Raw genomic sequence first — 25737 nt, forward strand, 5'->3', positions numbered from 1 at the left:
CCATGAAAAGTGTGTAACTTAGGGGATGAGAAAGCAGCATCTACATGTGGGTCCTCATCCCTCTTTTGACCAAAAAATAAAATAAAATGATAAAATAAAAAAATAAAGGTACTGAGTGTCCCAACCAAGCCCTGAAGGATTTCGCTCTCCCGAGGTTAAGGACCCAGGGCTTCTCTGAGGTGATATTTGTATAGCAGGAGCTGCTTGCAGGGTGCTGGCATATAGTGGAGACTCTCATGGATTATGTTCCCTTGTGCCGCAAGGTTTGCTTTGCCTATTGCAAAAGGAAGAGCTAGAGGCAATGTTCTTTCCAGTTCTGGCATCCTGGGACTTCATGACCTTAAGTAGGTGTTCCCTACCTGATCATCTGCTACAATGTCCAATACTGTGGCTGCATACGGTTGCTTGTGTGCTTACTAAGATTAAAGTTACACAAAATGTCACACTGACGACATTTCAAGGGCTGAGTAGCCACTCGGGGCTAGTGGCCCCCCATAAGAGGCACCAGCATAGACCTGTGTGCTGAGAAGCAAGAACCAAAAGGCCTTGTGGTGGAGAGGTTCCTGAATAGGTCAGAAGGACAACTTGGGGACACGGAAACACGTCCGTTTTGTAGGCATTTTTCAAGTGGGGCAGTGTGAGGTGGTGAGAAATGACGTCCCTGAGGCAAGCCTAAGTTTCTCTCTCTATGCTAGAGGGCTGGCAGCTAACTGGTTTTGCTCTGGAGGTGACCAGGGGGACATATGGCTAAGGGAGGGGCTTTCCAAAACTGGCAGGGCTTCTTTTCCACCGGTCTTCTCTGCGCTGTAAGTCTGCTAGGGCACTTATCCCTTTCCCTAGGATCTGTGTCACTCTACATGCACTTAGGTCCCTAGGTTGTACCACGGCCTTTGATCATCTCTTTGCTCAACAAAGCGCTGGGTTCCAGGCACCTGTGTGATTGACTCTCAGTGCCCAGTCAGCCTCACAGGACAGGGAGGAAGACTTAAGGATTATTTAGTGAGCCAAACTCACTCTTGCTCAAAGTCCTGGCTTACGATGAGCTCGTGTGCTCATAAAGTACCTGGGAATGTTCAATCAGCGTCCAATTTGCCTATGGGACACCACCACCATGTGTGTGTGGTGCTGAATGATGCCTGGAAGACCTTAGAAATGCAGTCCAACCTTTCCCAAGAGTCCAGAAATTTAATGGCAAGCCAAAGCTCACACCATAAGAGCATCCGATCTCCACATTCCAGGATGAGGTTGGGACAAAGACAAGCTCTTCCCGCCTTAGACTCAACCCCTTAGCGTAGACTACGGGGAAGAGCAGGCAAAGGGCCGTGGGCTCCAATGGGAAACTGGATGACCAGCACTAGGATGCCGGAGCAGGAATCTGGGGCGGGGCCCGAGAGGCTCCGCCCTTTGCGTCATTAAGGCGGGGCATCACCCCCACCCAGAGCTCCAGGTAGCCTTGGACCCAGCCGCCCGAGATGGCGGGCTGCACTCGCCCGGAGGCGGGGGCGGGGCGGGCAAGGGGCGTTACTGCGGCCCATGATGTCACTGTCGCGGCGGACCTTGGCGATACCCGGCCAGCTGTGCTGCCCGGCTGCGCGCCGGAGATCGGAACAGGCAGCTCGCTCATGAGTCATGGACTTCCCCTGGCCCCTCCTCGACCACTCCCACTCCCTCTCAGGGCCCCCCCGTAGGGGCTAACGCGGGCGCGGCGGCTCCGAGGGGGTGGGGCTGCTGGGGATGGCTGTGCCCCCTTCAGCTCCAGTGCCGTGCTCGCCCTTTTACCTGCGGAGGCAGGAGGCTTGCCCGCAGTGCTCATGGAGCATGGAGGAGAAGGCGGTGGCCAGCGCCAGTTGCTGGGAGCCTCCAGGCCCCCCGAGGGCCGCCGTCCCGTGCTTCGCCATCGCAGTGGACCAGGACGACATCCTCCCCGGTGCTCTGCGCCTTATCCGGGAGCTGCGGCCGCACTGGAAGCCCGAACAAGTTCGGACCAAGGTAGCCGAGAGGGCGCGAGGCCGGGGATGGGGCGCTGCCTGGGCTGCAGAGGGGCTGCGTGGACGCCCGACAGTGCATCCTTCCAAGTGCGGGTTCCAGGATTGTGCGTCTGTTGCGCAGGAGAGATTTTGGACCGTGGTTTGTCTCTGTGTTAGCTCTCCATTTCTCTTTGATCCCTATGTAAAGCTGGGCTCACGCTTTCCTGGACCCTCCCCATTCGTCTGCTCCTGAGGTTCCCAAGCACGCCACCGGAGGTCCACCTGCCCACTGTCAGTTTGCTGAGCGTGCAGCCCCACCCCCTGTCGCTGCGTGCTTGTCCCCTAGTTGCTCAGAAGTGCTGCCCAGCCACTCTGAAACCGGAGGAGGCACGAACTTTTAAGGAAACCTCCCCCTACACTCGTGCTGTTCCTTCACCCTAACGTGAAGATCCAAGTCTCAGGGGTCTGAGCACTCATTCCCTGTGGCTCCAGGAGTCAGCCCTGTGAAATTTGGAATTCCAGATAAGCACTGAGACCTTCACATAGCCACGGCTGGCTCTGAGCAACGCCCCTTTCGCTCCCACCCCATTTTCTTTCCTCCTCAGCTGGATATTTTCTCCCACACACATCTGTGGACAGAGACGCCCACCGTGGCCCCTAGCTCACTCCCTGGCTGTCCTAATTCCCTTAAAAACCTACCAAGCCCTACACCCTGGGCAGCCTACAAAGGGGTTGAGCTCCATGTCACAGGCCTTCTGGGTAGGGAAGGGGCAGCTTTGAGGATGGTGTAGCATTTTCAGAAGACCTGGTCAGGAGCAAGGCAGTGAAGGAGCCAACATGAGATTAAATCCAGCGCTAGTGTAATATATGCTAATCCGGGCCTGTTTTCTCACCCAGAATGGGTTCAGGTGGCCTCTGAAGTCCCATCCAGCTTTGCCCCATGGTGCCTGTAAAACTTTAGTTTATGGTTACTCCCTCCTTATCAGAGTCTGTGTTTCCACTCCTGCTGTCTCCTGTTTCTCCTGGTGTGGAATTCAGAGATTCAAGGATCTCTGGCCACCAAAGCCCTGGGACGATTGCCAACTTCAGTACCCTCCTTGTCTCTCTGCCACTGGATAGAGCAGGAGATACAGCTCTGAGAGCCCTTACTGTCTTGGTGAGAGGCAACTAGCTGGTCAGGGCGTCTGTCTGGGCAACTTCCAGCTCTCCTTGGCTACATTCTTTCCTGCAGTGGGTTCTTTCAGGGCCAGGATGGAGAAAGGAGGGAGGGCCTTTACCCACTGCCTAGCGTGAACGTGGACACGTCCACTCTGCCGAATACCATGCCTTGGAGGCACACGTAGGCTGAGTGAGTGTGCCTGGGCTCAATGTGGCTGCTCCCCGCCACCCGCCACCTTGAGTTTTCCTTTACTCTAAGGCACAGTGTAGTTCTGGTCAGCGTGGGGTTGTGTTCAGCATTCAAATGAACACATTCTGCTTTTGACTGAAGCCCTGGGAAGAGAGCGGAGGATCATACCACACCCTCCCACCCATGTCTGCCCTCTCCCCATGCTAGCGTTTCAAAGATGGCATCACCAACAAGCTATTGGCCTGCTATGTGGAGGAAGACATGCGGGACTGCGTGCTGGTCCGGGTGTACGGGGAGTGGACAGAGTTGCTGGTGGACCGGGAGAATGAGATCAGAAACTTCCAACTGCTGCGAGCGCACGGCTGCGCCCCCAAACTCTACTGTACCTTTCAGAACGGGCTATGCTACGAGTACATGCAGGGTGTGGCCCTGGGACCAGAGCATATCCGAGAGCCCCAGCTCTTCAGGTGAGGAGGGCACAGGGCATTATACATCATTTTCTCTGAGGCTGTGGTTTTGATGCTCTTGGCTGGCTTTTTCAGTGAATGAATGAGGAGTCCTAGGGCCTGCTATTGCATGGAAATGTTTGTTACTATGCTCCACTCAGAGGCTACCATTCCCAACCCATCCCCCATTTCTCAAACCTCTGTCCATTCCATGTCTGACGTGGAAACGTTCAGAAGCCCTGGGAATGAGATCTGAGCCAAATTCTGAAAGCGCACAGGGTTTCTACCCCCGCCTGTCTTTTCTATTCATTTTATTTTTATTGGAGCCAGAGTCATCCAATGTAGCAATAACTGTCCTGGAATTCGATGTGTAGACCAGGCTAGCTCCCATCTTTAAGAGACCCACCTGCCTCTGTCTCCCAAATGCTGGGATTAAAGTTGTGCGCCACCTTGACCAGCTTCCCTCCCATCTTCTGCAAGCACAGACAAGTATGCAGACAAACGAGCCTACGCAGGATGAACTAAGTCAACTTTAGCAGGAATAGCCTCTCCTCCCTATAGCTCAGGGCCCTATTGGGCCCTTGACAATAAGACCCAGGTTTGGCAGTGTACTGTGAAGGTCTCCATGAAGAAGGCCCACAAGGACTAGGTCCTAGTCCCAGGAAAGCTCAGGATGTGTAGGACCTAGGGACTGCATTTAACCTTCAAGCCCTGTGGCTACTATTCTAGAGCAGAGAGTATACCACACTCTCTGCTCTGACTGAAGTAGGGCAAGGGTCAAGCAGTATCTTCCTCTTCCTCCCAGACTCATGTGGGTAAAGGCCACAAGATCATCATAGTGAGGCCTGAGGTTTATTCCTGATGCTGGGGACAGCAGTGCAGGCTCTGCCTAGGGGCTTTGCTTGACATATGCTGTGTCCAACCCAAGAGGTAGGAGACTTTTTCTTCCATACTGAGGGCAGTATTGCCCATCTAAGGGTAAGTCTGGCCTCTTCTGTGCTCCTTACATGACCACCAGTAAACCCAAGTTAAGTCCATTTGACTCTCTTTGCATACGTGGCTGGCCCTCCAGCCTTCAGTGCTGCCTTGAAGACTGCTGGGACCTCAGAGCAATGTATTTGAGTTCTGTGTTACAACTGTGTGTTGGGTAGAGGGGGTGAAGGGTGTGCCCACCTATGCAGGGGTCATTGGAGTTCAATCTGAGCGCACCCAACCTGGAGAAGTAAGGTCAAAGCAGAGTCCAGGGGACCCTGCCCTGCTTCCCCGCCCCTCCAACCCCCACTGCTCCTCCCTTAGTCTTGTGTAAATAAGCTCAAATATTGGCAGGTCCCCACCACTCCTAGTCTCTCTCAGCCTCTCTGAAGCCCATGCCCTCGCTCACCCCCTTTCTGGAAACAATTACCACTGTCAAGAAACTTGAAGGGGGATTTAGGTGTCATAAGAAGTTGGTGTCTGAGGGAGAGCCAGAAATTGGGGTGAGTGTGGGAGGTAGGCCTTTCCTTGGTGACTTTCCCAGGATGGAGCTGTTCCCATCCTGTCATGGTGACAGGGGAATTTGCAGGAACCCTTGAGCCCATCCCAGCCGGGTCTGCTGAAGCTCTGCAGCTTGAAAGTGCTGAGTACTGAAGTTACTTCTGTTGCAATTCACACCACAGCTCTATTGACATTCAAGAAGCAGCTCAGTTCAGAACCTTCCCAGGGAAGGAAGACTAGGGCGGCGCCTCAGGTCTGTGTCTGCTTTTCCCCAGACCTTTAGTGGGCTCTCACCTCCCCCAAGACCTCTGACCTCCATGGACCTACTCAGCCTCGGACCGCCCTCCACCCTCGAGCAAGCGGGAGGCTTGGGGGAGGAGCCTGAGCTTGCTGCTATCCTGATAGTGTCTAGTGTCGGCTGGTCCCTTCCCAGGCCTGGCAAGGGGAGGAGTGTGCTCAGGACAGCTCTGTAACAAGGTTTCAAACAAGCAGCGTCTTTGTTGTCCTTCCCGGGGTTATTATTCCAGCAACAGGCAGAGGCAGGGAAAGCTCAGAAACTTGAATGTTGGAGGTTTGGCAGGCAGAAGGGAGGGCCGGCAGAGCCCAGCTGGAACCCCACCCTCCGCGCTGACCTCGGCACTGGCCTTGGCGCTAGGTTCTTATCAAGGTCCTTCCCCCCTCAGTAGCCAGCCCTCTACTCATTCTGCTTACTCCCTGCAGACCTCCCTGCTACCCACTCCTCCTCCAGGACAACCACTCATTCTCCTCCAGGAACTTGGATAATGTCTGTGGGAGAACTGGAAAATAGAAGGCTGATTTGTTTTGTGTCCTTGGTGTCCGCCCACCAGCATCAACTCCCAGTGGTGTCAGCAGGGGCTGCCCCTGGGCCAGCCTCCTCACCTTGGCCAGACTGATAAGAGGCTTTTCCTCTTTCCCTAGCATCAACACCCACTGAACTCTTCATGGAAAGGGACCTAGGAGGAGGGGGTGAAGTCCAGGGGTTGGGGAGGAAGGCTCCTGCCTTTATGCCTGGCTCAGTCCATATGCTGTGTTCTCAGGGGCTGCTACGGGAAGGCTGAGAAGAGCCACACCACTGGCCTGAGGCAAATGGTGCTCTGTTTTTCTCTGGCCCAGCTCTGGGACTAGAAAAGCAGCAATGGCTATCAGTCTTACTGCATTTCCCGCCTTCTGCGGAAACCGTCTTTGGGAGACCAAAGGCTCGTGGAACCTGTAATGACCCCACATGTGGCCTTCTGGCTAGTATCTAGAAGAACCTTCCAGATCTTTTCTGGTCATGGGGGAGCTGAGGAGGAGGAGAAGCCCAGTGCTGACACTCTGTTCCTCTCATTTCTGTTGTAGGTTAATCGCCCTAGAAATGGCAAAGATTCACACCATCCACGCCAATGGCAGTCTGCCTAAGCCCACTCTCTGGCATAAGATGCACCGCTATTTCACGCTGGTCAAGGATGAGATCAGTCCCAGGTACAGAGATCTGAGAGGCTGCCAGTGTCTCTGCCCCGCCCTCTACTCTTGGCCCCGCCTCTACTCTTGGCCCCGCCCACTCTTAGAAGAAGTTCAGGGTTGCAGTTGCCAGGGAGGGGGAGTTTCTCCTGAGCACCTTGAATCCTTGAGTCACAGTGCCAGCAGAGGGAGGCCATTGACTGCATTTCGGCCACAGGGACCAGCAGTTTTGCATACTAGCACCTATTTCTCTTTGAGTTTTCTGACTGTCAGGCAGTAGGATTAGAACAACTCCCCCTTTCTTCCTTAGAAGACACTAGTGTTGCTACAGAAAGCTCTGCTGTCACTGTGAGGCCTTAGGCTTCCGTGTCAGGACTTAGCTCTTCGGAAGAAGGCTTCTGTCTTTGGAACCATGGGCCGGTGGAGCCTCTGGGAACCTGAGGTCCTGAGTTCAGTGGGGTCCTAAGAGAAAACAGCAAGCCTTTGGGATGCCAAGGTCTCCTGATTGCCTGTTCTCCTCTTGTGCCTGTGTAGCTTTGGGAATCATGCTCCCTAGTGTGTCCTTAATCACACCCACTGCTTCTTGAAGTACCCTTTCCAGGGACAGGAGTTTCCCAAACCTCCCAACCCCCCCCTCCCCGGCTTTTCAAATTAGTGTAGCCCCCTCTGGCCTGGAACTCACTATGTAGACCAAGCTGGCATTGAACTCACAGAGATCTGCCTGCCTCTGTCTCCCAAGAGCTGGGATTAAAGATGTGTGTTATCATACCCAGCAAACATCACCTTTTAAAATGTATTTGGATGTCCTTGGTTGACAGATAATTATACAGCATGCAGTGATAATATCAGGGTGTCACGTGTCTTCACTTCAGATTGTTGCCACTTATCTGTGCTGGACACTCAAAGTCCTCTCCTAGCAGTTTTTGAAATACACAATTAATTCGAATGCCACTTCTACTGAAGTGTCACAGTAGTGGGATGGTAAGAGGGAGGTCTGAGAAGAAGCACTCTCACTCCCTCCTCTGAGACAGCCATCATTAACTCTGACCCCATTTTGTGTCTCTTACACACACCCATGACTTTATACACCCAAGGATTGTTCTGTGGGTGCCCAGGATGGCACTAGCCTGCCCTCTGTCTGACGATGTTCACATCCTGGGACAAGGACTTCCATGGGTCCTTCCATGGGACCGGAGTGTAGTATGTCCCTCCAGCCAGCACCGTTATCTGACAGATGGAGATGGGACTTGCTGGTCACTAGGTGTGGGCCTGGTACTCACACATGCTTCGTCCCTGTAGCTTCCCTTCACTGCTGTCCCTGTGAGGCTTTGGTGACTAACCTTGTCAGGAAGTTCGAGGTCCTTCATGAAGAGCTGGCCAACACCTTTTGTTCTTGCTCTGCCTTTGGCTTCTGGGAAATGGAGATTTAACCTCTTCGAGCCTGTCTAAGGATTATCCCCTGGTCTTTAGTAGTGCTCTGCCTGTCCCCCGCAGGTCAGTGCCCAACAGCTATGAAACCTAGATGAGTCATCTTGGGCTCCAGGCATTACCTATTCATTTAGTCATCAGGCCCCAACTTACTCGGTCCTTCATTTCACAAACATTGATTGACTGGGATTAAAATGCTAGAAAATTGAAGGTGATTGTGACACAGGCCCTGCCCATGAGGAGTTTAGAAGCCGGCTGTGTAAACAGAACATGCCTGTACTCGGCACAAAAGAAGGCAGGGTGGGTAAGGCATAAGCAGCAGCAAAAGTCATCGTGGCAGAGTTGGCAGGGCAAGATGAGAGGGGCTGAGGTCTCCCCAAGGCTGCCGAGTAGGTGAATGTGGCTAGAACTGGTGTTCAGGAGGCTGTTCAAGTAGGGAATAGGAACTCGAGGGAAGGGGGCTTGGGTACCAGGCTAAGGAGCCAGGACAGAAGGGAACAAGTGTCAGGAAACAGGAATGTGTGTTTGGTTTGTTTGTTTGAGACAGAGTCTCAGGATGTAGCCCACACTGGCCTCAAATTCACGTAGTCCAGGCTAACCTGTCTTGATCCTACTGTCCCGGTCTCCCAAATGCTAGGATTACATAGGGTGCCCCATGCTATTACTACTATTAGGAAGGTATGGGACCTAGAACTATGGTTTAGGAAAGGACCTTCTGGGCATAAGGACACTTCTGGTGAAGGGGCTGGTTGTGTAATTGAGCTCGGGAGATAAGCTGGAGGCAGGTTCTAGGATCATGAGAGCCAAGCTAGGAGAACCAGATCCTCCGTATAGGGCTTGCTGAATGCACTTTGCCAGTCCAGGTTGGGGAGGGCTCTTATTGGACCCAGGACAGCATTTGAGCGGTCCCCTCGAAGTATGTAACACATATGGATAACACTGTTTGGGATAGCTTGACAGGTGGGTGCGAATGGAGGATAGACTATGTCAGAGAGTGCAGAAAATGACTTGGTGGCAGTAGTGTCTGTTTGGCTCTAGGGACACAATGTGGGGGTGGGGGGGCTACTGATCAATGGGCCCATTAGAGGTCGAAGGCAGAAAGCCAGGAGACTGAAGCAGTAGAGAATTGGTCTCTGAGGGGAGAGCAAACTTTTGTTCCTCCACTGGGAACTGGTTGGAAGTGGCCAAGCAAGCAGCAGTCTCTCCCCAGGCAGGAGTCCCAGGTCTTTCAGAGATCCCAGCCCCTCATCCCTTCTGCTGTTTCTGGATGGCAGAGATGGCCACCACGCTGCCATCAGAGGTGGAGGAGTCTGGTGATGCTTAGGCAGCAAAACTGGCAGAGGGCCACATGTTCAGGGAGGGACACTGCGGTCAAAGGGGCCCCTGGAGATAGGCCTGGATTGTTCTCATAGGAAATGTCACAGTGGCCTTGGTGTGGCAAAGCTAGGGTCAGACTGAGGCCAGAGACTGGGAGCAGGCATCCGGATGTCGCAGCATGATTTTCAGACTGAGACCTGGGCAAGCCAAAGGAAGTCTCCTCAGCCCTTATCTTGAGATAGCCCCAGAGTACGAAGTGAGTCTTAGAGTAGCTGTTCAGGGAGGCTACTGAGGATGGAGGCCTTCCCCTCTGTCTTTGGCTGTGTTCTCAGACACAGAGGGAACAGATCAGAGTACACAGCCCTGGGCGGCGGGTGGAAACCCAGATGAGCCGAGGTGTTGGGTCTGGGTGTGCCCAAGCTGTGTGGCATCTGGGACGATGCCTCTTTTCTCTCTGGAGCCTTTGTTTCCCAGCGGTGCCTCTGGCTTTGGCTGCCCTTTTCTACGGGGGACAAAGGGACATCTTAGTCTGTCTGGTGGGGAGATGAATCAGGGCCTATCTTATTCTCTTCCCCTGCTACCTCAGGCAGAGAAACAGGAGTGGAGAGCAGGCCAGCACCCCTCTCCCATGGATAGTTTTGACTTTGGAAAGACTACGCTGTTTGGCTTTTTCAGTGTACACAGAGCTGTGTGTCCAGAAGGCCGAAGTCCAGAGCCTCTGAGTACAGTGTGTCCTCACCGAACACCCGCATTGATTGACCTAGCATGTCATTCCCCAGCATGCTAGGCAGACAGGGCTACTTCGGTGTGACGTGGGGGTGGGTAGATGTAGCCTCATGCATTTTTGCTCAGCTTTTAAGCTGGTCTAGCGGGAGCCAGGGACACAAGGTGGCAAGAATTAGTTACTGGGAGTGGCAAGACAGGTCTGTCCTACTAGGTGTGTTGGGGGTGCTGTTGCTTCTCTGACAGTGTAGATGACTGATTAGACCACAGTCTATGACACTGTCACATGTTAGGGTGTGAGGGGTCACACCAGGGTGCCTTCTGCCATTTCTCCAGCCCATCCTGGGGTTCTGTTATTGAGGAATCTCATCTCGCAGGAGCACAACCTCTCTTAGGGAGTTTCCAGCACCCCGGGGCACTTCTGTTCCCCTTCTCACCATTGATCCTCTTGATATTTGCTGTCGCCTCTCCTACCTTCTCCTGGGTCCCCCTTCCTCACCCTGCCCGTTTCACAACATAGCAGTGATGCCATTTAGTTGGTGACTTTCATCCTCTGCCAGCCACTTTATGACCAGGTTTTAATCTGCTCCTCAGTGTAACCATGGGAACCAGAAGGACAGGACACACTTATGTGTGACAAAAGCAGGGACTTTGCTGGGCTGGCCTTTTTGTCTGAGGTCTCTATCGCAAAGGAATGATTTGGCCAGACTTTGAGGCCTTCCCTTTTGAGCCAGCCCTCTCCAACATGCAGCCTTTCCCCCACCCCACTGTCCAGCCTTTCTGCAGATGTCCCCAAGGTAGAGGTGTTGGAACAGGAGCTGGCCTGGCTGAAGGAACACCTGTCCCAGTTGGATTCCCCCGTGGTGTTCTGTCACAATGACCTGCTCTGCAAGAATATCATCTATGACAGTGACAAAGGTACGGCCCCTCACGCCCCTCACATGCAGAGGGCACGAGCAGTTGGTTGGTCTGCTGACCTCCAGGAGACATGGATTTTGGCTTTCGTTTTTCATGGAGGGCACAGGTATGCCTCGTGTCGATCTTAAGTTTGTGAGAAAGAAGAGGAAAAGCACAGGAAAGTCCCACTTAGAAAAACACATCGAACACAGAATCTTAGGCGGGAAGCTATTTAACATCAGGAGGCCTGAGCCATGCGTCCTGGTCTTTTTAAGGCCTTCTGAGGACATCATGTCTTCTCCAAGCCTTGAGCAGTCACGGGGAATGGGAAAGAGAAGAGAAAGGGGAGACTGCCTGCCTTTCACTGTTGCCAAGAATGCAGCCCCCACCCCAGAAGTAAAGGTGCCCCTCATTATATGAGACAGATGGGTTGGGGGACACCTGAGTGTGCCAACATGCATGTGTGCCCAAGTCTCCTATATAATAGCAGAGTGGAGCTTGGCAGGGAGAGTCTTTGACTACTGTGTGTGAGACCTGGAACCCTGCCCCTCAAGCCCCCAAGAGCAAATGAAGATAAACACGTAGTATAATATTTGCATGCGACCTCCATAGAGTTCCCCTGGTACCTTCTGGCTACCTACCGTACCCAGTACAGCAGGAAATGAGGTAAACAGGTGTTAACACATGTTGTCTTAGGGATGACAAAGGGCAAGTCTATACATGTTTAGTACATATGAAATTTTTAAAGATGTATTTATTATATATAAGTACACTGTAGCTGTCTTCAGACACACCAGAAGAGGGCATCGGATCCCATTACAGATGGTTGTGAGCCACCATGCAGTTGCTGGGATTTGAACTCAGGACCTCTGAAAGAGAAGAGAGCCATCTCTCCTGCCCACATATGAGTTTTAAAATTACTATTTTATGTGTATGATTATTTTGCCTGCATGTAAGCACATTGATGCAGTGCCTGACAGAAGAGGATGCTGGGTCCCATGGACCCGTAGTCATGGTTGGTTGTGAGCCACCGTGTCAGTGCTGGGGATTAAACTTCAGATCCTCTGCTAGAGTAGCTCACGGAGCTGTGTCTCAGTCCCTCAGATCAAATTCTGAAGGTTTCCAGTCTACAGTTGGTTGAGTCCATGGACGTGGGACCCTCAGACATGGTGGGCAAGGATACTTGCTTTGCCTGTGATTCTTAGCTATGCTGTGGCCAGGTGCCTTTAGATGGGGAACCTGAGGACCCAGCTGAGCTGGAGGGGGCTGGAGCTATGGGGAGGGCAGGTGGGCCGATGGGAGGGGTCTGACAGGTTGTCCCAGATATCCAGGGAAGTCAGAGGGTGCGCTGTGGAGGTCTGGGAGACGCAGTTCTCATTGTTTCTTCTTCTCTCCCTCACAGGCCACGTGCGCTTCATCGACTATGAATACGCAGGGTACAACTACCAGGCTTTCGACATTGGCAACCATTTCAATGAGTTTGCAGGTAGGGAGGTGTGTGGCTCTGACCTCAGTGCCCTCCTTACGATGGGCTGCCAGCCCTGTGGGGAGGACCACACTCGGTTCTAGACTTGATGAGAGGTGGGCACAGCCTGCTTTAGAAGAGGAAAGGACCTCACAGAAAGGAACTCCCTGCCAAGAGCTGACCTCTGCCAGCCTGTGGGGGCAATTTTGTACAAACGAGGGACATGCACTCACTGTGGGCTTTCTAAGGGCTACTCAGCCAAATGTGTCAGTTAGGAAAAGACCCCCTTCCAAACCGGGCTCAGGAGCACCGTCCTGTACTCTCAGTTATTTGGGAGGCTTGAGGCAGGAGGACCCCAGTTTAAGGCCTTTCTGGGCTACAGTGTGTGTTCAAGGCCAACCTGGGCAACTTAGTGAGACCCCCATCTTTTTTTTTAAAAGAAATTTATTTTATATATGTGACTACACTGTCGCTGTCTTCAGACACACCAGAAGAGGGCATCAGATCCCACTACAGATGGTTGTGAGCCACCACGTGGTTGCTGGGAATTGAACTCAGGACCTCTGGAAGAGCAGTCAGTGCTCTTAACCACTGAGCCATCTCTCCAGCCCGAGACCCCCATCTTAAAATTAAAGATAGTTACGGATATATCTCCGAGGTAGAACACTTGCCTGCCATTTACAGGGCTCTGAATTCAATGTCCAGCACCGGAAAGAAAGAAAGCAAGGGAGAGGGTGTGGGGGGGAGGAAGGGAGAAATGAAGAAAATACCCCTTCCTCAGGCTAAGCACAGCCCCCCACCAACTTGGCTAACATTCTCACGTGCCATGTACACCTTGTACAACTGTCCATGAAGGCCCTGGATGTGGATGTGTGACCAAATAACCCGTACAGAGCTGTTTTCATGGTGTCCTAGAGCGAATGATCTAGGTGGATCATTAGAAGTGTTTCTGCAACTCGATCTCCCAAGTTTCAGTCCTGGTTTTGTTACTAGTGGTGGATCAAGGCCACAGCCTCTGTGGCTGTAAAATGGCGATGGTGTCATACCTATGTCACACCGTTGTGCTAACACACACTCAAAGCTGGGTGTGTGGCAATGTATGCCTTCAATCCAAGCACTCAGGAGGCAGAGAGAGGCGGGCTGATCTGAATAGTAAGTTCCAGAACAGCCAGGACTATAGAGAGAGAGACCTTATCTCAGAGAGAAAGAAAAAAAGTCTCTCCCCTGTTCCCCCAGACTTGATAACCATACCATAAATACATGGCAGTCTGGATCCATCCATGGAGGGTAACAGGACAAACTTTTCCAGCTTGAGGGCTTGTTAAAAACAGTTGATAGGACCATAGCCAATGCCTCAATGGCCTTGGACACAGTGGGAGGGCCATCTGCAGGCTGGCACGTGGGCTTGTCAGGGTGATGTGGCTGGCCTCTAGGGCTTAAAGTTGAGGTGCCTTGCCCAATATGAAGCCATCCTTTGGCTGCTCCCACCCCAACCCACCCCGGGTTGATCGATCGCATCTTTTAGAACCTTAGGGAAACAGGCATTTGCCCAGCTCTCTGGGGCAATCAGAGGGAGGAGGATGGGCCTCAGCTGAGCTGTGATGAGCTGAGGGGGAGGACTGCCCCGACGGGCATATGCCTGGCAGTGCTCAGCCGCCGAGAGGCTGCTGCAGAGGCATGAGTCCTTAGCCAGTGCACGGGGCAAAGTTCAGCTGGAGCTTCTCCAAAATGGATAGACTGTACCCCTTAGGAGCTAGTAAGCAGACTCCGGGCAATGGGAAGATACAGGTCCAGCCCAGCCCCACCTCCAGCTGGCTGTGCGCACTGGGCCTTCTCATCTGCATGGGGATGTACTACCCACAGGCTTGGGACTCGGGAACTCTGTGTGTCTAGGTTGTGTAAGGAGCAAGTGGGGAAGGGGTATAGAAGGAAACCGAGAGACCCTGGAGACTGTGGCCCAGCTCTGCTCCCACCCTAAACTATTTCTTTCTTGTTCTTGGCCTTCCCTGTGCAGAGCACATGCCTGGGAAGCAGCTTGAAGACACATAGGACAGGGATGGGTGCAAACAGGGCTGTCAGTCATGGGGATCAATGATGGGGGAGGGGGTGAGGGGGGATACTTCCCTGGGAAATGCCAGTGCAAGCAGTGGCATTTGACACTGGTAGCTAAGTTCAACTCCTTGTCTGGAAAGTGACGACAGAATTAGGCCCCTGAGATGAAAGGCCGGCTGAGGTCAAGTGGTGCTAAGCCTGAGACTTCCTGCGAAGCATCACTTTATAGAAGGGCAGGCTTATGGCGGCACTGCCTTAGGTTTCCCACCACATGCAGGGCAGTACCTGGTCCTTGACCCCCTCAGCCAGACTCCTTCCTCAGCCCTAGGCAAATGGTGCCCAGCTGGGAAGAGGAAACCCCTCCACCAGCTAGGTTATCCTCACACCGTGCCTCTCCAGGCCAGCCCACAGCTCAGCAGAAGAGACTCCTGGTGTCCAGCGTGAGAGGAGCTTTTCTACCAACTTCTGTCTCACCTGCTCCCTAGGTGTGAATGAGGTTGATTACTGCAGGTATCCAGCTCGGGAGATCCAGCTACAGTGGCTACGCTATTATCTGGAGGCACAGAAGGGGACAGCTGCGTCCCCCAGGGAGGTGGAGCGGCTTTACGCACAAGTCAACAAATTTGCTCTGGTGAGTGCTGGGACCGCCACAGCCTCCCACCCACAGCCTAGAGTTATTTGTTCTTAGAGCACCTGTTGCTTTGATGATACACATGACCAAAAGCAACTTGGGTGGGAAAAGGGTTTATTTTGCCATACAGCTTGAAGTCCATTATCTAGAGAAGTCAAGGTAGGAACCTGGCAGCAAGAACTGATGTAGAAGCTAGAAGGAGCGCTGCTTACTGGCTTGCTCCCCCATGGCTTGTTCAGCCTGCTCTCATACCAGCCAGGACCACTAGCCTAGGGAGTAGCACTGCCCACAGTGGACTGGGTCCTCCCAAATCAGTCTTGAAAATGCCTTACAGACCAGCCTACAGGCCAATCGTATTTTCTCAATTTAGATCCCCTCTTCTAAAATGACTCTAGCTTGTTTAAGTTGGCATAAAACTAGCCACCCTAATTGGGGATTTTACTCTACCTAGAAAGGGTCAGAAAACAGCCATTAAAGGTATCCCCTTAATGTTCCTGCTGCCCTTGCCAGCCAGCCTGGACACACACCTCTCTAGAGTAATTCCAAGAAAGACCTCAGTTCCCCCCCCCCCCCCGCTCAGCAAATCTGTTTGGATGGACAGTTCTCTCTGCTAGCTAACCTTAGCATTTCATGCATGCTTCTTGTAACCATTACCTAGCTCATAACTCACCAGCCTTGCCTCCAGACAAGTGTCCACCAGTGTGTGCCTAGGGGACTGCCAACACACAGGGAGACAAAGCCAGTCGCTCCAGTTTCCACAGTTCATCAGAGCTTAAAAATCCCTGGTTCACACCAGCCCAAATCCAGCCCTCCCCGTCCCTTGTTACACCGTAAGAACACTTCAACTTTTAAGCAAAAATAACCCCATTCCAGCCGGCTCACCTATGCCTCACCCCTTCTAAGCCATGGGAAGTAGAGAGAACCCTTTGTAGCAACTGTGTGACCAGTTGGTGTGTGACCAGGGTGGGAGAAGCCCTGAGGGTACACCCCAATGCCTGGGATGCCTGGGAGGGGGTTAGTGTTGTAACTTCCAGACGCAACTGGGAATCATAGTTTTCTGGCTCTTTGAGCCTGGGGTGGAGGGAGGCAGGCTGGGGACCCCACCTTCTGCTGACCTGGGTGCTAGGATCTGGATAGAACTGGCTCTGCTCGCCTTTTACTAGGAGGTAAATGCCCAAATGCCGTCCAGTGGCCCAGCCTCCACTTCTCCCCACACCCGCCAGTGTTTAGCTCTGCAAGACCCCCACAGTGGTTGTCTCTCTTGCTGAGGGTTGTGACAAGTATGGCTGACCCTCTCTGGCCTGTCTGCAGGCATCCCATTTCTTCTGGGCACTCTGGGCACTCATACAGAACCAGTATTCCACCATCAACTTTGACTTCCTCAGGTGCGTATGGGGAGTTGTGGGACGATGGGTGTGGGCGGTGAGAAGGGAGAGCCTTGATCGCCGCGTGACCAAAGCCAGTCAAAACGAAATGTCAGAGTCCCTCCAGTGTGCAGCAGAGGCTGCCTGGGGAGTCCCACCAAACCTAGTGAAGGCACCCCCATCCTCCACTAAACCTCTACCCGCCGTTCTCAATCTGTGGGTTGTGACCCACTTGGCAAACCTGTCTCCAAAAATACATTACAACTGGTGACAGTAGCAAAATTACAGTCAGTTATGAAGTAGCAATGAAAATAGCTTTATGGTTGGGGGGGTCACCACAGCCTGAGAAACTGTGTTCAAAGGTTGCAGCCTTGGGAAGGTTAGAACCACTGCTCTGAACTGTCCTCCCCAGCATCTGGGCCCACACCTCACTGGTGCCATCCTAGCCAGAGCCTGAGAACCAGTGTGAAGAGGAAAGGCTGCCCAGCCTGTGTGTGGCATTTGTTGCCCAGTCTGGTGACCTGAGTTTGATCCCCAGACCCCATTTAAAAGTGGGAGGAGGGAACTGAATCCCTAAAGTTGTCCTCTGACCTTTACACTGTGGTATACGCACCCCTGCACTCTTTAAAAGTTAAAGAGGAGCTGCAGTGTGCAAGGGTCTTGCACAGAGATCTGACCCTACTGGAAACCACTGGCATCTACCTCTTCAGAGGCTTAGGGACCGTATCTAAACTCCTACACGGCAACTGGGGAGCCCATTAAATGAGGCCCCTTAATTCTTCTAGGTGGGGAATCAGTTCCTCCCTTCTGTCCCCATCTACCCTCAGCTAATGGGAATCACCCTGTGCTGGCTCTTGAGAGTCTAGGGCACACATGGGGATATGTTATAGAACCAGCGAAGGCAGAAAATCAAGAGCATTTGCAAGGATGTGGGGATACTGGAACCCTTGCATTCTGCTGATAATGCAAACTGGCCCCCACTCTGGAGAAAAAAGTTCCTTCAAACACTGAAAACTGGAACTCGGGCTTGGCGGTAGTAGTAGCATATTCTTTTAATCTCAGCGCACAGGAGGCAGAGGCAGGGGAATGTCTGTTCACTAGAGGCCAGCCTAGTCTACAGCCTGGTCTTCAGGCCAGCTAGAACAGCTATGTAGAAAAAATGAAGAGTGGGGAGAGGAGGAGAACAAGAAGAGGAGAACAAAAGGGGGAGGAGAACTGAAGTGGTGGTACCATGCTTAAGTTAGAAAACAGAGGCAGGGGGATCTCTGACGAATTTGAGGCCAGCCTGGTCTACAGAATGGGTTTCAGGACAGCCAGGGTTATGTAGAGAGATCCTGTCTCAAGAAGGTGTGTGGGGGCAGAACAGAACGCCTGTGTGATCCAGCAATCTTCCTGCTCCGGCTGGGTCTATGTCCTGAGGAACAGAAGAAGAGCAGGCTTACACCCATGTTTACAGCACTGGCCGTGGCAGAAGCCAGGTGTTGTCACCTGGTGAATGAATGTCACAGGACATTATCTTATCTTTGACAAGAAGGGGATCTAGTCACGTGCTATGCAGATGACCCCTGAGGACATAAATCAACCACAAAGACACATAGATGTCTTATGTTTGTGACAGAGTCATGCACAGGGACAGAACAGAGCACTCACTAGGCTGGAGACCAGAAGGTGGCGAGAAGTAAGTTTTAGCTTTGAAAAGTTCAGGAGGCCCACTGCAAAACAGGGGCCATAACAACACCACAAAATAATAAAACCAAAAACAGTAAGCACCTTGTTTACTGTAGCCCAGACTGGAGGGTTGCTCCACTCTGAAGAATCAATAGATTTGGCTGGCTCTGAGTTCGAGCCAGCCTGGTCTACACAGTGAGTTCAAAGACCATGAGTGAGGACTCTACAGACAGATCCTGTCTGCAAACAAACAACGGTTGACTTGCCCAGACCTGGATGAGTTTAAGCTTGGAGGTAGTCCCCAGTAGGCTGTCAGTCTCCCCGCTCACCCACTTCCTTGCCTGTCCTCCGCAGGTATGCAGTGATCCGATTCAACCAGTACTTTAAGGTGAAGCCTCAGGTGTCAGCCTTGGAGATGCCAAAGTGACCAGCCTCCTGTTTCTCCATGCCCTCTTGCTGCCAGAATTGCTCCCCGGGGTACCCTTCTGCCTTGGAGTTGGCACACTGGGACAAGGTGAGCATCTTTGGAGAAGGCCCCCCCCCCAGTGGATGCCAACAAAGACCTCACTTTCCTGTTTGGAGGGGCTGCCGAGCCCCAGCGTTGCGGGGGGATCCTCTTCACCCTGCCAGGCTTGGAGAGGAAGTGCCTGCAGATGGCTGGGGCCTGCACTGCCACCCTGTCGTGAGAGCACAGTGTAGCCAGCCCAGGCTTGCTAGAGCTTGGGCTGCCTCAGTCCGTCCTTGACCCTTCCTGGCAGGGGAGGGGAAGGGCTTGTTTCTACCTCTGGTGCCAGCCTCCAGCTGAGCCATGTATGCCCCAGTGAGAGGTGCTGAGCTCCAAGCCAGCAGGAAGCCAATTCAGCTGTCATCTTGGGGGGAGAGGTCCCAGCTGCACCTGACAGTTCCTCCAGCAGCTGCCTTATCTGAGGCTGCCAACTTCTCCAAGCCAGATGCCATCCAGCCACCCCTTCCCTAGGTCCCCTCCTCGTGTTCCTGCTAGGTCCCTGCAGAGGAGAGGGACAGAGACCTGGGAGTAGGCCTGGCCTTGAGTCATGGGGCAGGTACCAGAGCCAGCAGCATCCTCCACCTCTCCCCCTTCTATTCTGAACTTAACTTCTGGTCTTCCCATTGGGGAATGAATGGTGGAAGGCAAGGGGGCAAGGCCTAGGTGCCGTGAGGCCAGCACAGCTGCCTGGGCATGTCCAGATGCTGACGGTGTTGTCAGTTCAGTGTCCACGTCCCAGTCCTTACAGTTCCTGAGGGGGTCCGGTATAGGCCTCCACTGTGATTCATTTGTAGATTATCATGGTTTTCTGCATTAAAATGTTTGTTTCTTGGATGTGGTCTTGGATGCAGTGGCTTGGAGTGCCACTTGGCTTGTTGTATGCACGTGGAGAACCTGGGCCAGACTCAGCCTCCCTTCTGCTATGCCATTGGCGTTCCCTCCTGCTTGAGTTAAGGCACAGCCTGTACACCTCTATGCCATAGAGGAGGAGTTGGGGGAAAAGATATGCCCAGGCATACAAATGGTGCCAGAGTGGGAAGGAGGGGTCCGCACGGTCGGTCACCTGTTGACTCAGGTGGTCGTGGACGAATTATGTAGCCACGCCCACCCTACTCTCTTCAGCCACCCTGGAACCAGGGTGGAGCGAGCTCCTGCGAGGGTGGACATGTGTAGTTTGTGTCACCCCCTTGAAGACAAGTGCTACAATGAATGGGGAGTGGCAGGGATAGCAGAGGACTCTGTGCTCCTTCACCATCAAGCTTGAGTCCCACCTCCCTCTTGTCTCCCTAGGCAAGTGCTCCAGGCCAAGGCCATCTTCCTGGGACTGACCCTGGGCCTGTGCGGAGGTGGGCAGGGGCTAGGTGAGCCTGTGGCTAGCTGCCCAGAACACTGTCCCTGCTTCTGCCCATCTGCCCTGCCCTGCTTCTCACGGGAAGGGATGAGGTTCCAGTTGGCCAGAGGGCTTGGGGTGGCGACAGCACAGCAGCTAGGTGAAACCTGTGGACAAAGGTACCCGGAATGCCTTTGGTGGTGAGGGCCCAGACCCTTCAGGACCAACTGTAGGTTATGGGATCTAATTGTCTGAGTTGAGAGTTTGGAGTGAAGTTAGGGGTTTTGAGTCAAGCAGCTCCCCCTAGTGGCCACTTAACAGGGCCAGGCAGAGGCCAAAGAGGTTTTCAGAAGCCAGGGCAGGTCTCTTTGTTGTTGGCCCCTGCGTCAGGGCCGGACAGGGCACCAAGGAGTGTGAGGACAGCAAGAAACAGCAGCCAGAGCTCTGAAGGACAGAGCCAGGAGTCAGGACAGTCCCTCATTGACTGGCCCCAGTTCTTGGCAGTGTGTGGTCTAAATCCCGCTTTATCCACTGTCTCACCAGCATGTAAAATTAAGAAACTCCCTTTGGTGGCAAGTGTGCACCATTAGTTCTTAAGTTCCCTATACTTCCCCACATCTTTGCTGAAGGGTAAGGGTGAGAGAGAGAGAGAGAGAGAGAGAGAGAGAGAGAGAGAGAGAGAGACTGTCTGTCCGTCTTGTCTGTCTGTCTGTAGCCAAAATAGTGAACATTGAGACTATCAGCGCTCAGGCTCAATCCCACAACACACAGCATCCACCTTTGCCAGTCTTTTTCCTCCGGCCCCATTTGGTGGACTGGATGACCCTGGCTCCTTTTGGCCATTCCTCTAAGGGATCCTCCATCAGGAGCCCTCATTCTCAAAGGCTGACTCCGGCCCCCTCCAGATGATGCAGCAGCCTTTCCTAAAGAAGGGGTTTGGACTGGACCGGCACACCTCGGACTGTGCCTGTGAGGAACATATACCGCCCCATCGCCCCCCTCCTCAGGGACACATGCCACCTTTGTTAATCTGCCCCATTTCTTTCACAAGCTCAGTTTGTTTTCTCCCACACCATGCTGATGGTATGAATTTAACCAAGACCTGTCTTAGAGAACCCTATTAATTTTGAGGAATTCTGTCCTTTCCTCCAGCCCTGTCTCCAGCGACGATCCTTTCACAACTATGCCTTTGAAATCCCCATTCCAGTGTAAGGTCATGGAGTCCTGAAAGGCAGGGAGCCCACGAGAGTTCCTGGGTGTTTGTGTGAGAACCCTCTTGCCGGATGAGCCCACAACTCTCACTGGATTCAAGTGGCTTCCTCTCCCAAAGGGGGAGAGCTGAGCCCATTCCTCCAGGCTGCTACAGTGCCTCCCTCAGCAATGTGGCCTTCACAAGCCCTATGTTCTCCCCGCTTGTCAGAGCCATTTCTTTTAGACACTTTGCCTGACACTCCCACATGCTACCACCAGGGGGCAGCAGCGACCGGCTGGTGCCAGCCTTGGGAATGTGGTCAGGCCAGCCTCCCAGCAGAGCAAGAGCACGTTCTGAAATGGTCGGTCTTTATTACACCATCAGAAAACAAATATGCTGGTTAAGTTATTCATCATTATCTTCTTAGTAACAAAATAAAGCACTATCTATGTTTACAGTCATAAAAAGAAACAGTCTGGAGAGAAATAGGGTCAACAGAGGTGGGGAGGGAGGCGCCCGGCCATGTGGGGTTTGGGATCATTTCCCTGACCCAGGGCAGCTCCAGATCTTTGAAGCTGGGTGCTGATGGTCTTTGATTTTCTTGGTACACAACCAGAAAGCTTATTTATAACGAGTGGAGCCCATTCCCCAGGACGAGGTGGGGGAGGGAAGAACCCACCCTAAGCTCATGAAGAAGGGATGGAGACCAGCTGCCATGGAGTCCCCTCTGCAGGGCTGTCACTGACAAAAGACCCCCATGCCTGGGGACACAGATTGGGAATTGGGGCAGAGCCCCTTGGAGGCCTAGGCACGCTCTCACGGTCCCAGGAGCTAAAAATGGCTCCATGGGAACTGACTGGCAAAGTCAGAAGGGAGGAAAGGGGTCATGGGGTCAGGAAACTGCCAGTCCCGGGGCAGGCTGGGCCCTACAAACACCCAGAAGATACAGCAGGTGTGGTGGGAGGGAGCAGGGACAGACAAAGGAAGAGAGAAAATGCACATGGAAAGAAAATACACAGAACCTGAGACACCAGACTGACAAAGAGGTAGCATTTTGGGGACAAAGGAACACAGAAGAAGCCCCCAGAGAAGCATTAAGATACACATCACGGATCTCACCAGCACGCCTGGCTCACAGTGACCACCCAGCAAATACCTTCCGCCAAGAGTGGAGGGATGACAACGTGAGCTGCGCACAGACACACAGCAGCCAGAGGCACGTGGACTTGGAAGACAAAGACGGGACAGCCAGACTGCACAGAGTACAGAGTAACCCAGGTGACACAGGGGTGACCTGGGAGCTTCTAGGGCAGACATATTGTCCCACCATGGCTGGTTTGGGCCGAGACAAAATGGAAACAAAGCATGTGACCTTAAGGGGACAGGTATATCCCTGCCATCCCCTCGAGTGGGTGGACATACAGGAGGGTATACACCCAGTGGTCCCAGGCCATTCGCCCCAAGGGCTAAAACCCTCAGCCAGCTTGGTTCACCACAGCCACGTGAATCCCACCCAGCCAGGCCGTTGGCTCCTCAGATGTGCCTGGAGGTGTGATGAAGAGGAGGAGCCCCGCCTGGGGAATGTATCTACAAACGCGGTTTCACCCATTACCTGGGCACGCCCAAAGTCCAAGTACCAACATAGTTCAGGAAGGCTGGCTGTGCCTGTCGGGTTGGGAACAAGTTCTCTTCCCCCAGCGGTGACGGGCCAGGCCCAGCTAGCTGAGGATCAGTCTGTGAGTACCACCAGCTCCTCCTCACTCTTCTCGTCACCCTCTGAGTCCTCATCCTCGCTGTACCGGTACATCTCTCCATCGGCCACCGAGTGCCTGTCATCTGTGCCCTCCCCTTCCTCCCGGAGACTGCAGGTATTGATGATGACAGGCATGTTGGGGTCCAGGCCCTGGGGGTCATAGTGCTCCACCAGTGGACGTGCCAAGGGCATGCCTGCTGCCCGAGGGAACAGGATATCTGAGCTCACCTGTGCCTGGCCAGCCTGCGGGCTGAGAGGCAGAGAAAAGTCGAGATTACAGATGTACCCACGAGCCCTCCCGGCCCTCCCCACTAGCTGTTCTCCAGGCCTCACAGGTACACGGTTCAACCATAGTCCCGACTGGGTAACCGGCCTACGCTGGTCCCTGTGTGTGCTTCCTGATGGCCAAACTCGCTGTCAGCTATAGCCGGAAGACTCAGGGCCAAGGGTATGTTGGACGGTGGCACGGGAATATTATCTCATTTTGGTGTCATTGTCTATATCTACAGAACTCCACTCTAGTGCCTGCCGTAGTCAAATAAGGGACCTTCTTACGGGATGACTATCTGTGGTCTGAATCTGCTCTGCCTATGTCAGGCAGCAGGTACCCCACAGTCTAGGTCTCACACCCAACCCCCAGTCACCACAGTCTCACAGACAGTCATTATCCACCAGGGATCACACACATGACACACGGGACACACAAATCGGCACCCATATCCTTGCTGGCAGCCATACACCAAGACCAGTCACACACATGAGCCCAGTCTCTCACAGCAGCCACAAAGCTGCCTCTGGCCACCAGGGAGGGCCTGCTCACGGGATGGCGTAGCTTTGGCGAGCACCCTGGCGCCGTGTCCTCATCAGGGCTTTGTACTCGCCCACTCGCAGCCGCCGGCCCTCCACGACACAGGTGCGTTTAGGCCTTGGCTTGTACTTGTAGTCGGGATATTTCTCCAGGTGCTGTCGGCTCAGACGGGCCTGCTCCTCGTAGTACGGCTGCTTCTCCTGGTTGGTCATGGACTTCCAGCGAGAACCTGATCCAGTACCAGGCAAGAACGAAGGGTTAGACTCTCAAGGGTCCCCCTAGGTCCCAGGTCTTGGCTAGGAGCCCTGATTGGACCCTGGTCCTCAATTAGGATCAAAGGGGATACAGACAGAAGCACTCATCAAGACGCTTCGCTCCCTGGATGCTGGGCCAGGGAATGGATGGGGCTGGCAATGGCAGGTAGTCTGTACCACCCTCATGTCAAACAACTCAGCACCCCTGAGAGCTCTCTGTCCCAAGGGCATTCATGAAAGAGCAGCCGCTCCAGGCCACCAAGTGTCCCGTGTCAATGTGAGGTGCAGTTGAGTGGCAGAGCATCATCTGCCTAGCACGTGCCAGGCCCTAGGCTGCACTGCCGACATGGCAAAGCCGAAACAGAACCTCGGTGCTCCAGACAAGAAACCCCCATGGTTCCTGGAGGGGACTCAGCCACTAAAAACACCACCCTTACTCAGTCTTGTTGGCCCTGCCCCCTCCTCAGTCTCAGACAAAAAGTCTTTGTACTGATGGTCCAAAATGCCAGTCTCCCATTTACTGACACAGCACAGGTAAGAGGCAGTGGGTGTTCGGGGCTTATAAGGGACACACAAACTCCTTACAAAGGAAGGACAACTGGAAGAGCCCTGCTCTGGTACAAGGTCCTAGGATCCAGATGCCCAGAACATCTCAACTGCTACACCCTGTAAGACTCTTCCAGAGTTCAATAAGGCATGCAAGCCCCAAATAGACCCAGCCGGCTCCTGAGACCCAGTCCTACTGTCCCCAGAACTCTGTCCCCTGGACTCAAGCCCCTGAGCTGCAGACCACCCCCTTACCAAGGATCTTGCTGATGCTGGAGTTATGCATATCTGGGAAGGCTTGAAGAATTTTCCTCCGCTCATCCTTGGCCCACACCATGAAGGCATTCATGGGTCTCTTGATGTGGCTGCTGTTCCGAGACTCGGAGAAATGGCGAGAGCCTGGAGGACGGGAGGTAGAGTCAGGCAGGCAGAGTCAGGCAGGCAATAGCCCTGGGGCTGGCAGAGATATCCCTGGCATGGCCATCAGGAGGCACTGATGAGGCTCATACAGAAGTCAGGTCAGGACTAGCAAGGCAGGAGGAAGATGAGGAGGAAGGCAAAAGCCGCCAGTAAGCAGAGGACCGACACAGCCAGGGAGCAGGCACAGAAGCGATCCAGAATTGCAGGGCTCTACAGAGTCGTTACAAGACACCACACCAGGGAATGGAGACACATGCTAGGAAGGACCTGAGAAAGGAGGGAGGGAGGGAAGGGATCAGAGGCGGATGCAGTGTTAAGTGGTACCCGCCCCTCGACAGAGCCCTCACCATCCACGTCACAGCCCAGCATGGCTTCCTCCAGGGGATGCACACAGTTCTCCTCCAGCCGCTCCTTGGCTGGGGAGGAGTCCAGGCTGATGAGGTCCTGCGGGGGACAGAGACAATGTGGTGATGATCAGTGCTTCCTGTGTCTTCCTCTTCCACCACCTGCCCCTGTCCTCTGGGAAGAGTAGCCCATACCTTTCGGAATGGGGCACTGGGGGAGTTTTCCAAGGCCCCACTGTGGCTGTGTAGCAGTTGCCGAGCATCCTGGATGGCTTTGGTGACAGCGTCCCCTTCCCCAAGGAAGCCTGAGGGAACAAAGTAAAGTGCGGGGCACCTGAGGGTTTT

At 53.5% G+C, this 25737-nt stretch overlaps 2 protein-coding genes across 5 annotated transcripts in view; one reads left to right on the forward strand and one right to left on the reverse strand.

The window, feature by feature from the left end:
* The first annotated feature begins 1541 nt into the window (after positions 1–1541).
* Etnk2 (ethanolamine kinase 2) lies at positions 1542–19579 on the forward strand. The gene is given in 8 exon segments (NM_001419594.1): positions 1542–1989; positions 3523–3782; positions 6594–6716; positions 10939–11081; positions 12463–12546; positions 15063–15208; positions 16520–16593; positions 18595–19579. Coding segments are annotated over 8 exon segments (1158 nt in total). The 5' UTR covers positions 1542–1734; the 3' UTR covers positions 18668–19579.
* Positions 19580–21617: 2038 nt separating this feature from the next.
* The window catches only part of Sox13 (SRY-box transcription factor 13), a 44790-nt gene continuing 40670 nt past the window's right edge, over positions 21618–25737 (reverse strand). For 3 of the 4 annotated variants that reach the window (XM_087580132.1, XM_087580134.1, XM_087580133.1), the window contains exons 10-14: positions 25588–25697; positions 25396–25492; positions 24884–25027; positions 23841–24057; positions 21619–23270 (exon numbers count right to left, since the gene is read on the reverse strand). In XM_087580132.1, the coding sequence (XP_087436258.1) occupies positions 22997–23270; positions 23841–24057; positions 24884–25027; positions 25396–25492; positions 25588–25697 (842 nt within the window). In that variant the 3' untranslated portion in view covers positions 21619–22996. 4 annotated transcript variants of the gene reach the window in all.

This window comes from Rattus norvegicus, chromosome 13 (assembly GCF_021556685.1).
Source record: "Rattus norvegicus strain SHRSP/BbbUtx chromosome 13, alternate assembly SHRSP_T2T, whole genome shotgun sequence".
Lineage (NCBI taxonomy): Eukaryota > Metazoa > Chordata > Mammalia > Rodentia > Muridae > Rattus > Rattus norvegicus.